Raw genomic sequence first — 14,760 nt, forward strand, 5'->3', positions numbered from 1 at the left:
GGCCCCCCGTTGTACAATGCCTGCATACCACAAATGCAATCATACAATCAATGAGAGCATGTGGTTATACATTCTTTGATGCAACAGTTGCTTTTCTGGATCAGTGAGTGACATTTGGGTAATTTTCTGCAGCACACCTGATGATCTCTCACGGCACACTATAGCCTCTATAGCCTAGATCAGTGGTTGAAAAACACTGATCTAGGCTATATGGCAGAAACATGTCAAATATGTTGGTCACAGAACATGCTCATCAGAGGACCGCAGTGACAGAAACAGTGTGCAACAGGCATTGAGGAATGATTTCTATCAGTTGGTGAGTATGTCAGAGGAGCTATCCTATCCAGAGGGTCAGAATTGGGCGGTTAGCATCAATTAGTCTCCAAGTTGGTCGCCAAACACACACTTTTGTACAGTGGGTGTTCTGATCTTGATAAATGAGGTCCACATGAAATATTGAACATAAATATATTAAATTAAAGCATATCAATTGTATTCACAAAATACAATGTGTAGTTAGACAATAATAGCTTCTAAGATATGTATACTATCATTAAATATAATTTAAAAATTAAAATGTGTCTGTGAATCTAATTGTCTTGGGAATGTACTTCTTCTCCTTGCATGGATCTTCATATTGAAATGTTCTATATTTTGCTCTAACAGACTGGGCTTGTAGACTGCAGCTTTCAGCTTCCTCATTCTGTGAAGGACTTTTAGTCGGAATCTCTGTTTTCAAATGATCCTCTTTCTTTTGGCATAGGATGATACCTTCATGCTCATCCCCTTGCAATGTCTTATTTTCCACTGGTATAGACAACCTCCCACCTTCGTTTGTATGTACAATGGCTGGCTTATTGTTGCATTCACCTTGTCCATGACTTGCTGTGTGAGGAGAACCGGCATTAAATGTTTTATTAATTATCTGTCTACACAACTGGGTTGTTGAAGTGTCAGATAGTTCAGCACACGTCACATGTGTTTCGGTGTCTGGTCCTTCTGATTGTGATGTGACGGCTTCAGGAGGTGAACTCGTTTCATCACTTTCTGACATCTTGGCGTGAGTTGGGATGAGTTCATTTTGAGACTGAGGTTGAGGTCTATTTGATTGGCATCCGTGTTCTACTGAGTCTGAATTGTGATTCAGGTTTTTCTGTGAGACAGAAGCCTCGCTCTGGAATTCTGATTCCTGGGGCTGTAAATCTGGTTGAGGGTGGAAGGAACCACCTGGAACAGACGGACACTCGTATAGGAATTCCTGTGGATCTGACTCACAGAGTTGTGGTTGTTCACAGAGGTCCTGGCAAGGTTTGGAGTCATGTGACTCTGCTGCATGTAAACATTTAGTGACTTGCTTTCCATCAGCCTCCCCAGTAAGATCTGTGGATTGGGTTTCCAAATAATCTAATACTAATGATGATTGGTTAGTGCAATGTTGTGAATCTATACTCAGCGGTGTCACTAATGGCAATTCAGTAGTGGGCAACCACCAGACCTGGGGATACGATAGAATGGCAACCCTCTGTGTGTTATGTGGTTCAACAGTGATGCACAGATTACTGTGAGGTTCAGAGCTGTTCTGTTGAACCACCTCACAGACACTATCTTCCTCCACATTGGCCCATTTCACTTGCTGAGCTGTCTGAGGTGAGATGTGCCTGCCATTATCTGAGCTTTTCTCTTGTACATCCTCACCTGAAAGTTCACTTGCAGTTACTTCTCCAGGAACCTGCTGTACAATATCTGCATGATCTGTTGCCACGGTCCACACAGCCTCTGCCATCACTAAGCCACATGTAGAGTTTTTAAGAGAGTGTTGCTCTGATTGGTTTCCATCTACATTCTTTGTTGGGCTTTGAACTCTAGCTGACTTATCTGATCCTTGACCTCTCCCTTTTGTTCTTTGACATTTGTCATTCACATGTTCATCAGTATCTTTGTTTTTCCGAGCTATTACACAATTATCTCCACTGTGGACAGAACCAATGGTCTCAAACTTCTCTAAGGCCGCTAAAACCGATCTCCTGACATGTGGTCTGGCCCCATGCGGTACCATCCGCATGTTGTTGGCGTCGCTCTTTTCCTTTGCTGCAAAGATGGCTGACAAGTGTTTCACACTTCGAACACCTACTGTTTGTCGCTTCAGCGAATCTCTGGAGGCTTGCCTGACAAGGCCACCAGACCGCTTGAAAGAACAAGACCCTACTTTGCATTGTCGAGTTTGAGTTTGATCGGATTTGGGTCTCAGGAACTTGGCTCGAAGGAGCTGGAATGATGTTATATGTCTAATGTCACTGCTTTCTTGTGCTCCATCTTTGATGATGTGTTTTGGTTCCGACCTTTCTTGGCTCTTCTTGTCATTCTGCAGGTTGTTTCTGTTGGATAACTCCTGGATGAGGTACTGTAGAAGGGATTCCAGAACGGCACGCACTCCTGGGAGGGTCATCCTGTCGCGAATAATTCGCCTCAGAGTTTTGGAGTCCAAGGGAGCTGTGGTTGCTGCCCACACCTTTGCCATCATCATGGGTCTGAATGAGATAAAAGGCTTCATTTTGCTCGGGAAAAGAATTACAATATACTCACACAATATCAACGCAGCCCCTAAAAGGAACATTTTTGGTGAGCACGAGAAACTATCTGGTGCGCACTTGAAACTTACAAAGAAATGTTTTCCCCATGTCCTCTTAGGGGCTTTGAGTTTCTGGTGAGCATGTGAAAGTTTCTGGTGCGCAACAGAAATAAAATTAAAAAAAGTTCGCGTGGTGGAATTTGGCTTGCAGTGGGCGGCAGATTTATAAAATTGTCGGACGGCAAATGTGAAAAGCAGGTGCAGAGGGAAGTGTGCCAATAGGGTGGAGAAGGAAGTGTCTGGAAATGGCATAATCTAGAAGCATAATTATTTTCATTAACTAGAATCAATCAATCACAACCATAAAGCATAAATAGACGGTTGATCCTGCAGGCACAAGCAGAACGCATACTAAGTAGTTATGCAAAGTTATACACACAAATAAATCCGCACTAACAAACCACTGTGCACTTTTTTAGAACAATTACATTTTGCTGTATAAGAACAAATTAGAACTGAATTACTTTAGTTGTATTAGGGAACTTTCAATCTAATACAGCAATAACTTTCAATCATGGTTATTTATTTAGCAGATGCTTTTATCAAAAGAAAGAAGAGGGAATTAAGTAACAAGCTATGAGGTTCTCCAGTAAAGATGTAGCGAGACTTGACCATCTGTCTTTACCATGACACATGAGAAATTTTGAAAACGAAACCAAACTTAACTTTGAAGGACAAAGTTAAAAAGAACACCTACAAACTGGTATAAGTCTATGTTTACATGTACCTAATGAGCAAAAGCTTTTTAAAAAAAATTTGACACACGCAGACTAAATCTCTCCTCTCTAAAATGAGTAGAGCATGAATCCCTTGTAGCCCCTTTTCCATCAGAGTTTCAAGCGAACTAACTCTTATATCCATTTAATTTTGAGCGACATAAGAAGCATAAAAACGGTTTTCCATTAACAGAACGATTCTACCGAATTAAAATGATGTCATAAAGCCCCATGTTAAAGCCTTTTTTTTTGACACACTAGTTGGTTTTCCGTCACCAGTGTAGCAAATTAGAACGTAGGGAATGAAACACTTTTGCTGTTTCCCAAAGTCGCGGTTGCTTCCCTGATAGAATATTTCCTTGCGAGTCTGGTTCTACGAAGATGTGGCTGGAGTCCCTAGCATTTTCGGACTCTGCTTTGGAACAGACTAGCTTGTGGATGTGCACATCACCGCGGTTCTGCCTGAGCACTTCCGCTTTTAACTGCACGCTTCCGTTTTGACAATGGTGCTGCTCCAATGCATGTCAACGCAGAGAATTTTGGGTACCGTAAAACTCCAAATAATAGCCCGGGCTTTTATTTTTCCAAATCACCTGCACCGGCTAGTATTAGAGACAGGCGTCTATATGAGACAGGCCTTTAATTCCCTTTACACAAAACTTTTCCTCTGCAAAGATGGAAAATATTATCGAATTAATTATTTCAAACACACTGAATGTCTACCTATATGACTAGGCTATCTGTTGACAATTACGGATCATCATTCATTTAGTGTTGAGATGTTATTCATTGAGTGAGATACAGTAAGATCCAAATAGCGGGGATAGCCAGAACAGATGGAACACGTTTTAATTAAACATAATCTACAAAGAGATCGTATCACACTGAAAGCTCATATTTTGTCACTAGCAAATAGCCTATATCGGTCCTTTGTCAAATACAGTTGCATTATCAGCCCTGACCAAAACCGTTCAGGAATTATTTATGCAAAAGTGGAACGTGCTTAATGTTTCATTCTCCCTCCTTTTCAGCACGAAGTCGGACATATAGGCATAGTTCATATTGGAAAAAAAGTTATACAATTTGGAACTCTAGCTTCTCCCCACCGCAGTCTTTTAATGTCATCTAATCATAACGTGCGCAGTCTGCGCCATACTTAAGCCCAAATCACACCCAAGATTTGCAACGAGGTGAGCAGCAACTTGATGCAACATTATAAAATCTTGCAACTGTGACCAGACATGTGAATGCTTTGCAACGGCTTATAACGACGTGCAACATCTAATTCACACTGCTGTAACCTCCTTTCTGTAACGGTTTCGTGTCATTGCGAATCTTTAAACAGACGATCTGACGGGTTTTAGAAGATTAAATACAACCCGAAACTAAAAAACAGACCAGGCCTCTACTGGAGACCGGCCTTTAACCCAAACCTGTAGCCACGCCATGCGTTTAAAAGAGACAGGCGTCTCTTAGGGACTCGGCGATTATTATAAGTTTTACGGTATTTATGTTCACCTGAGGATCCACAGATGCATCCTTGAAAATTCTCAGAACGAAGGGCGTGAATTTCGGAGTATTCCGAGGGGCACAGCAAAACATGAGAAAATAGCTCAGACTCAGTTTAATTTATAAAACAACAGGAGGAACACGGAAATAATGTGTCATTAATCCTTTAATGTTGGTGGTGCACTGCTGCTGAATAACAGTCTATAATAGCCATTCAATTCACTAGTCTGCCAAAGATACAATAACAGAGTTAACTAACAAGATTGTCTTTACTAGGGCAATCTTGATAGACTTCACCCGTCATAGGCTACATCACAGTATTGCTGTTAACGGGGTAACACCCCAAACCACAAGTCTTAAATGTGTAACCGAATGTGTACACTCCCTGAACAGAAACAAACAGAGCTAAACAGAGATGATGAGTGCAAATAACGAGTGATTAGCACCTGTTTATCTGGCCATGCAGTCTGATCCATCATAAGCCATGCGGGTGCAAGTGAAGATCAGCTGTCTAATGTGAGTAATAAACCCATGAAAGGAAAGGGTGACTATCACAGACGCGTTTAAATGTTAGTCACCTCTGCTTAAATAACAATGGTAATATTTAAACGCCTGTGGGGATTATTTTAAGGGTGTCTCCAGTCTGTGCAGTTTACACAAGTTTGCTGAAGAGGGGATGGTATTGATGGGGATTGTGAATAGTATATGCTGAAAGAAGCAATGCGCTTGAAGAATTTGATCACAAAAACATTCTAACTCAATAAACAATTTCCTGTAGTAGAATTTTCATAATTCCACATAATCAGGCAGGTCACAGAAGCAATCATATTTCATTACAATCCAAAGAATGTTTTTGCCATCTTCTGTAACCTGCTTAAATTGATGTTTTAAAATTGATACAATGTACAGTATATATGATGAAACTACATCTCTAAAGTGAGATTACTTAATTTTCCTTCAACCTGTACTCACCCAATATGGCGTATGTGAACGACCCTGAAAACACAGACAAATGAATGAGGGCTTATATAGCAGGTCATTCATTTTGAACACTGACTGCGTTTACAAGTCTCCTGGTTATGAGGCTTATCCCAGTTTTGATCATATTCGGAATATGCACAGAGAAACCCATATACATGATGAATACTAGTATCCCGGTTACCAACAATTATGCATGCAGCCAGCCACATGTCCAGAATAAGGTATAAACATGGAACAGTATCCCAGTTCCTTTAGTATCCCAGCTAGCAAAACCGGATTTCTCAAAACCAGGATATGGGCTTATCCGGGGGTTCTGAACTGGGGATATGATGTTTCCATGCGCAACACACAACCACTCAAAATCCGGATCATAGCCGGGATACCAAAATGCAGATAAACGCAGTCACTGATCATCATGCAATTAGCCAAGTTAGTTAGTTATAGCCAACTCAATAGGTGTCCATCTTGGTATATGCAATTCCAGTAAAAATCATTAAATTATTTATCTCCTAAAAACATTCAGGTGATGTGAGTACGATTTCAAATAAATATCAGTTTCGAAAATATATCAGTTATTTAGTAAACACTCAAAGATGGCTGTAACAACACAGGCCGGTAAACAACAGCAAAACTCTTCTACACATCTCTATTATTATAAGAACTATTCTTTTACAAACAGTATTTACTGTTATGCAAAATGCCCCTTATCCAATACTACAACAACAAAAAACAGATTTAATAATATCTGTGAAAATTAAGATATCAATATCTTCGATTGTTGAATAACAAAGCAAACATAAATTTAGCAAAACGAAAAAAAGAAACTAGGGAAAGACGGGGAGATGTGAGGACACGCTGAGCTGTGGTTTTCCACTACTTCTCTGTGTACTTCTCTTTCGCTGCTGCATGGAAGAGCTTCCCTCCTAGTTCCTCCAGCTGCTCGCGTTTGTCCACAGTCTGGTACAGTCCAGCCGGTACTTTTGACAGTCCGTGCAAAAGCCCATAAAGACATCCTGCTATTAGACCTGTTGCACTGTTCTCCCCTACAGGACACAAACACACACTACATGTCATCAGCTCACCTTTAGACCAGCACCTGATCTTCTAATCAGCTTGATTATATATGATCATATATACTGGTATACATTGCACGTGTTTACATTTGTTTAGAATGTGCCTTGTGTGATCCGATCATAAGTAGTCAGACAAGACACACCGTGGTTTACACATGTATTCAGAGATGTTGCTGACCACCTGTCTTTAGACTCTGGACATATAGGCACATGCGTCTCAGACAAGTTCACACTTGTATTGAGAACTGACCACTTGTGATCAGATCACTGAAGATGGATTTGTGGGTTCAATTCCTGGCTTCCACCGTTGTGCCCTTGAGCAAGGCACTTATCCCCAAGTTGCTCCGGGGACAATATAATCCCGTGTGATATAACTGACGTATGTAAATAACTTTGGACAAAAAGTGTCTGCTAAATGTAAATGTAATGCATACACATGTCATTATACTGTACCTCCATGGAACATTGCTCTTTTGCATATCTCTGTCCAGTCAGACCCTGCAGCCAGTAGAGCATCATATGCGACCATGGGAGCGTCATGTCCTCTTCTCCCTGGCCGCCCTTCGGAGCTCCAGTGCTTATACATCTTGGCATAAAGGAACATAAAGTTACTGTACTGATACAATATACATCCATATTAATTTACTGCATGTTTTGCATTATATTTGTGTGTGTGTGTGTGTGTGTGTGTGTGTGTGTGTTTAATCACCTTGTCTGTCTCGACAGCATCATAGTTCCCAGGAAAGATGGGCTTGTCTTGTCCTTCCTCTATGATCCCCCTTTCCTCCAGGTAAAACTGCCACTTGGCTTCAAAATAAAACCATCTCTCCAGGTACTCTGGGGAGTAAGCATGTAGGCTACGCAAACCATAGAGGGAGATGTGCAAGTGCTAACAGGCTAATATGTCAAATACAATTTTGACAATATGTGACATATTGCCTTTGTGAGATAACGCTCTTGTTTTACAAGTCAAGTTTATATAGCACATTTTAAGCACAGGGGTCATTCAACGTGCTTTACATAAACAAAAGCAAAGAGTAATAGCAAAAAAGCATAAAAGGGTAATAATTAAAAAAATAGCTTAAAAAGTAAAGTACATAATAATTAAAAAGAAATCAATGAAAGATCAAAGAAATCTCAAATGGTTTAAGTTTAGAATGCATTTCCCTGTAGATGTATATAGATCTTAAACAATACATAAATATACAATTTAAACATTAAATAAACAATTTAATCAATAAATAAATATACACATGTTCTCTCTTTTTTTCTTCTACCTGCCAAGTGACGAATGGTTTTTCTGCAGTATTCCTCAGCTTTAGGAATGACTTTCAGAAGGTCACGACCCCAGCTGACCACTGGCTTGCCCTGTAGGGCATAAGAGGCAAACAGCGCTGTGCAGAGCGAGCCCAGGAAACCTGTAGGATCAGAGGCTACAGGTTAAGCGGGGTTCACATTACACGTGCAAATGGCAGCACTGGGCTATGAAACCCATTATTTTTCAATGGCGTGCTTGCGCAAGAACTGGTTTGCCGCTGCTGCGCTGAGCAAAGTGTGGCATGAGCAGCATTTTGCCGCTTTGCTGCTCTTTTTGTGTGCCACTAAGTATTTTGTGCTAAGCCAGGCAGCAAGCACAACAACATTTTTGGGACAATACAGTACCTCAACCAAAAGCAAGCTAGCGGCGAGTGCATGCTGCGTATAATGTGAATTCTCCCTTTAAACTTAGCTCAGACAAGCTCAGATTTTTTCAAATCACCTTATTCAGCCCCGCCCATTTTTTAAAATTCCACGTTGTCTTTAAACTTCCGGTCGGCTAGCTACGTCTGGTTAGCTTCATTGGGATAACACGGCAGAAGAGGATAGAGAGGCTAACTTACAGAACAGCCGCTCCAAAGTCAGTTTTTTCCTAACTTCAGATAGGAAAGCTGTATAACAGAAATGTCTTAAGTCACCAAAATCCTAAATAAACGTTCCTAACTTTAGGATGACCCATACTATATGATGCCAGTCATCTCGATAGAGCTCTGCTATCTCAATGTATCGCAATGGATGTACTGCTCAATCGGAAGTTCGGAGACAATGTGGGCAAAGCTAGCGCCCCCATGTTTGCGCGCGGAATAAGGTGAATACACATTCCTAGTGCTATAGGAAGGGGATTTCAAACAACAGTCTATCAACAACCAAGCCTATTTAAGGTCAGAAACAAAATCACTAACAAAGCAACCATTGTATCACCCAGAACGTATCACCCAGAACGGTTTTCGAGATAATTTCACTAGTGTTATCAAGCAGCACCTTCCTTCATCTGTGTTTCATTGGATTAGGCCCACAGCACCTCCAGAAGGCTCAACATTCATGATAGATTCTCTCCCAACAAATACCGACATATTATTCAGTCACTCCTCTTTGCTGCTGTGCGTATGATCCCATCAGTAACATAGCCAGACAAACTGCAACCCCTTGATGCGGGCTGCCACAAATATCAACAAATGTACAAGTAATCTACTCGGTTCAAATTGAGATTGAAGCAGTCACTTTAAGGTAAAATAACTACATAGTGTTGTTTTAATATGTGATTACCATGAAATCATGCCTGATTGCCCTTGTGGATGTACACAATTCTAGAATGTTCAGGAGTCGAGCTCGCAAACACGCTTAAAGCCCAGGCTGCTAGCTCCCTTGCTAGCACTACTCTTAAGGCTCTAGGAGGGAGGTTTACCAACGTACATATTGCACAGCAGTACGTCTTGAGCAGTGATTAGGAAGAACGTTACCTGTGGGATGATTGTGAGTCATACGACCTGTCTCAATGCTCACTTCGATAAGGCTGTCGAGTCTCTCTGGTTGCCAGTATCGCATTCCTACACACATGGCTTTTGTTGCAGCACCAAAACCTGAACCTGACACCAACACACACACACACACATATTTTATATACACAGATACACACATATATACACATTTAAAAATGTCCAATCCCCAAGAACCAATCAAAACCAACAAACACAATATTTTTTGTTTGCAAATAATAATTTGTCTGAAGGGTACTCAAAAGTAAAAGAAAAGCAGTCATGCAGAAATAAATTTTAGTTTGGAATATACAGAAAAATAGCTTTTGTATGGTATGGTTTAAAGGTACACCTTCAATTTCTGTGATACAAACAATGTACTTAACTTTTTATACAATTAGACATTGATATAAAAGCTTGTCTGGTCATATGTTTAACAATGTTACTCATATAGTTGGCCTCAAGCCTGTGACCTCTGACCTTTGTCGTTGAAGGGGGTGTGCCAGGCCAGTAGGAAGTTGTCGGGCTTAAGATAGGCACAGCCCTCCACGGTACTGGGATCAGGGGGGCGACCCTGCAGCAACACCATGGCCTCCACATACTGCTTCACTAGCTCACGATATAAGTCCTCCAAGCACCAATAATCTGTGATTAAAGTGATTACACACACACACACACACACACTGCACATCACAGAGTAGCAGCAGATGTTTGGTGTTTGACAAGATACTTTAGATGCAAACAATCAAACAAATTTCAACTCATACTTTTGTAAATGAAAAATGAGTTTTGCTGTGAGAGGACCGCCAACACATTATTGCATTGTTTGAGCTTCAAGGACACCAAACCAGACGCTATCACTCACACAGACGTGTGGTGATAGCCTCCTTAGGCTCCTGAATGTTTGGCATGCTTGTCTGATGAGTGGTTGCTGTGCTGTGCTATGTTTAGCTATGATTAGCTTCTGCCTGGACTTAGCGACACTTTCCGTGCATTAGGTGGTCTGGGGGGGATCCAACTATAGAGTCCCTCTGAGCCTCTCTCGTCTATTGTTTCACAGATCTGAGCTCTGTGTTTGGGAATATAGATGAATGTCCAGATATAGACAAAAGGGGTCTTAACATTCTGTGTTTCACACACTATGTTAGTGTTTGTAAGAGAGTATGTATACAATGAACCTTATTCTGCCATTTCAGATTACATGTTATCTGTCGTTGTTAGAAGAGTCTAGATTGTGTCAAGGACATTATAACTACAAAACCCATTCGTTTCTTAAAACTCTTTCGTTGAATCGTGTCATCCGGTTAGTTATATTGTGCATAGATGTTCTATAAGGTGTCAGTTACAAACTGTGACCTATTTTATAATTTATCATTGATATTTCCCCCCCACTGGCATCATAGACACTGTAGAAGCAGCACAATTACACAACAAAGCAGCAAACCCAGCCAATCAAAAGAACACAGCCTGTCAACATCAGACCATCACTCTGTGTCATTGCTTGCTGTGATAAAAAAAGTGTCAACATCTTGCCATGTCATAATTTTATACATAGACACATTGTATTAAAACTTTTCAAAAGCCAGCTGTGTGTGTATGCATGTATTTATGTATGTATGTATGTATGTATGTATGTATGCATGCATGACCTCAAATGGGGACATTTGATTATGATTTCACTGCAATTGAAGAAGCAGTCAAACTCTGTTGACATATTTAATACTTCTGAAAGTATTTAGTGTGCTAATGGGCATGCAGGGAAAAAAAACAGATGGATCTGTTGTCGCTATTCCTGTCTCTCTCTCTCTCTCTCTCTTTTTACAAAAGATGAGTGATGATACACGTCAACATAACAAAGAGGCATCATCGGGTTATGATGATGACGACGATGTTAATAACAGACTCAATATGACACCATCATATTGGCATATTGCACAGCATACAACAGCACAACGTGGTGACTAAGAAATGTCGGAGTAAAGCATACGTGTGCTATGTATGCTCCGTATCTAGAAGTCATCTATGTCAGTGTTTCTCAAAGTGTGGTCCGCAAGCTATCCCAAGTGGTCCGCGAGCAGACGTGGTAAAATATGATGTAGATGAGTTGTTTGCAATACTGAACCAACTTGTATGTAAATCCAAACAGTTCTGCAACACTGTCTATGTAAGCTACGCCAGTTTAAATCATATGAATCCTCTGACACGATAAGCAAAGTGCAAAGACAGTAAGCAAGCGAGTCGGCCTACTGTGTAGGCTAATATACTGTTGAAGTAGGTCTAGCCTTTTTTTAGGTGGTCTGTGCATTTCTTTTTTATTGGTTAAGTGGTCCTTCGTTTGAAAAAGTTTGAGAAACGCTGTTCTGTGTGGTCAAATCCTCACCTGTGACCAGTGCCTCGGCTGTGGTTATAAGCATCAGGGCTCCATCACTTAACGGCCAATTTTCAGAGTCCAGTTTCAGGGCCGCCAGACCCCCGAGAGTCGCAAGCTCTTCCTGGATTTTAGCTCCAGATGTACACCCTTCCCAGTGTCCTTTGTAGTATCCTAGAGCATCTCCTACCCCAGCTAGCACCATACCAGCCTTGAATCTCTCTACAAAAGGGTCCATCACCTGCCTGAAACCAGCCGCACGGCTCCTATAGGTTGGTAAAGAATTCTTGCACTGGTTTACGAAAAGAGCACAGTTTCTTGAATTTCCCCTGAGGATCTATCTATCTATCTATCTAACTGTTACCCCACTCTTTCCAATATGACAACTAATCTTACGGCTGATTAGGCTCCAATATGACAACTAATCTTTCGGCTGACAAGAGGCTCTAAAGACAGAAAAAGAAAAACACGCTGCTGTTGTCTTTTCAATGGCTCTTATTTTCTTGTGTCTCCATACAGGCCCTGTCTCACATCCTCCTCGCGCTCCTCTCCAATCCCCAGGCCACACACCCTCGGCTCTTTATAAGCTCTTTGTGAGGCTGGCTTAGCTTGCGATCAGGTGTCTCCTAAAAAGGCAATTCCCATGATATCAGTGACTGGAGACCAGCATGCCAGCTGGTCCGCAGATTAGAATTTAAGTTGTCTCATTCTCAAATGCACACACACACACGTGCCACACCCCTCCCCCCCCCAACGAATAGACGTTACCATTTGTCTGACTTGAGCAAAAGATCACTCTGTTTATTTCACTATCAAACAAATATTGTCAGCAAAGCCTTTATATATCCATAGTAGGATAATAGTATTTCTGATATGTTGCTGATTGGATCATAAACAGCCACAGCAATGAAGGAAAGTGAAAGTGACTGATAATGACTGACTGAATATTATTATCCAAATGTAAAGCACTTTGAGCTGCATTCTGTGTATGAAAGGTGCTATACAAATGAAGCTTATTATTATTATTATTATTATTATTATTATTATTATTATTATTATATTAAATAAGGCTTGCAAAAAGACCAGCCAAATTCTATTCCATATTCATATTGACTGACAGACTAGCATCTTAAAATTCTTCAGTATAATCTGTTCATGCATCAGTGATCCCTCTGTGGGGTAACCTTTTTTTATCCCACACCAGGCCTACGATGGCCAGCCTCCACCTATCCTGTTTGTGTTCTTGTTGTCAAAGGGAGGCCTGCCATGAAATGTTTGGGAACCACTGTACCCAAGCAGTGTATGGCAATGTGCCTATTGCTATTGCAAACTCTAAAGTATTGACAGATGCAGGTAATTCCTAGCTAAGGTCTCCTCTGCATTGTAGCTTAAATGTTATTTTATTGCTGTAAGCTGCCTTGGTTAAAAGGGTCTGCCAAATAAATAAATGTAATGTAATGGTCATCCCGCATAAAAAATATATTCCTTTCCTCATGTGACAACTTGCACTTATAAGTTGCACACTTAGGCAAATCAATAAACAACAAACAGCACACAAAAGAACAAATAAGATGTTTTCCCAAAGCCTGCAAGCCAACGTCTTCATGACATTTTAAGAGGGAAATTTCATATACTGAGAAAATAATCAAGCTAGAGCACCTTTTCACTTGCAGAAATTTACATTAAAGGAGAATTCCGGTGTGATATTGACCTAAAGTGTATTGAAACATGATACCGAGTGTGAACGTATGTCTCATAGCCCATCTCGGCTTGTCCCCTGCACTCCAAAATCTGGCGCTAGTTAGCCGATGCTACCAACAGCTTTTTCAATAGTGGTGCTTCGGCATCGGGCTAGCCATGCAAATAAATCACTGTTTTACACCCATTTACGAGGCTCAATGTATCTCCACACTTCATTGGTAGACTTCCGAGGGCCCTGACATTTAAAACGAGACATTGAGAACTTTGAAAAAGCACTGGTAGTTTACTTACAAGACGATTTATACAGACAGTATCTTTACGAAGTTTAGCGTTTGCAGCCATCTTGAATTTAGTCACGATAAGTCGAGCAACGAGTAAGAATGAACAGGTATGATAAGGGATCAGATTCCAAAAATAATTCAGTGGAAATGCATGGATTCCAGTTTCTTCCAGTAGCAGCAACTGGAATCCATGCATTTCCACTGAATTATTTTAGCCGAGATGGGCTATGAGACATACGTTCACACTCCGTATCATGTTTCAATACACTTTAGGTCAATATCACACTGGAATTCTCCTTTAATGTATTAAAATATTTACAATAAAGCCTAGTCCACACAAACATAATCCACACAAAATGTGCCTTTTTTTGTGATTAGTGTCACTGAAAACAGCTCCAGACTTCCGAATATTCCCAGGTGAAGATTTTAGAAAACCCCACACAGTAAGCTCCAGTGCTTTGTATGATGCCTTTGTTTATGGCGCACACATTATGCCAATGTTTCCTGGCAAGTGGGATGTTGAGCCTCCAGCCTGCTGACAACAGCTGAAATGATGAGTCGAAGGTTGGGGTGGGGGATAAGGGCATAGACCTAGGTTATCCTTTTGGATGTATCGGTACGTTCATCAAAAGTAAGTAGTAAGGCCTTGAAATATCATTATTTGTGTTTTGTTGTTGTTGTTGTTGTTTGCGTAATCTACATTTATTGAA

At 40.8% G+C, this 14,760-nt stretch overlaps 1 protein-coding gene across 1 annotated transcript; it reads right to left on the bottom strand.

Moving 5' to 3' along the window:
- Positions 1–401: 401 nt before the first annotated feature.
- On the bottom strand, positions 402–12,634 carry adprhl1 (ADP-ribosylhydrolase like 1). Its single transcript, XM_042079730.1, has 9 exons — positions 12,081–12,634; positions 10,181–10,345; positions 9,686–9,811; positions 8,186–8,326; positions 7,618–7,745; positions 7,362–7,494; positions 6,725–6,878; positions 5,827–5,850; positions 402–2,528 (listed from the first exon to the last, which is right to left on the bottom strand). Exons 1-9 carry the CDS (start codon positions 12,304–12,306, stop codon positions 572–574), a joined length of 3,054 nt encoding a protein of 1,017 aa, XP_041935664.1. The 5' UTR covers positions 12,307–12,634; the 3' UTR covers positions 402–571.
- Positions 12,635–14,760: the final 2,126 nt, after the last annotated feature.

This window comes from Alosa sapidissima, chromosome 23, assembly GCF_018492685.1.
Source record: "Alosa sapidissima isolate fAloSap1 chromosome 23, fAloSap1.pri, whole genome shotgun sequence".
In the NCBI taxonomy this organism is placed as follows: Eukaryota; Metazoa; Chordata; class Actinopteri; order Clupeiformes; family Clupeidae; genus Alosa; species Alosa sapidissima.

What these genes read in the sequence shown, in the direction of transcription:
- adprhl1 (XM_042079730.1), bottom strand. Translation starts at nt 12,306, where the DNA reads ATGGACCCTTTTGTAGAGAGATTCAAGGCTGGTATGGTGCTAGCTGGG. An exon ending in AGCCGAGGCACTGGTCACAG is followed by an intron (nt 10,346 to 12,080) that starts GTGAGGATTTGA and finishes CTTTAATCACAG; the next exon opens with ATTATTGGTGCTTGGAGGAC. An exon ending in CATGCAGCAGCGAAAGAGAA is followed by an intron (nt 5,851 to 6,724) that starts GTACACAGAGAA and finishes CTGTGTTTTCAG; the next exon opens with GGTCGTTCACATACGCCATA.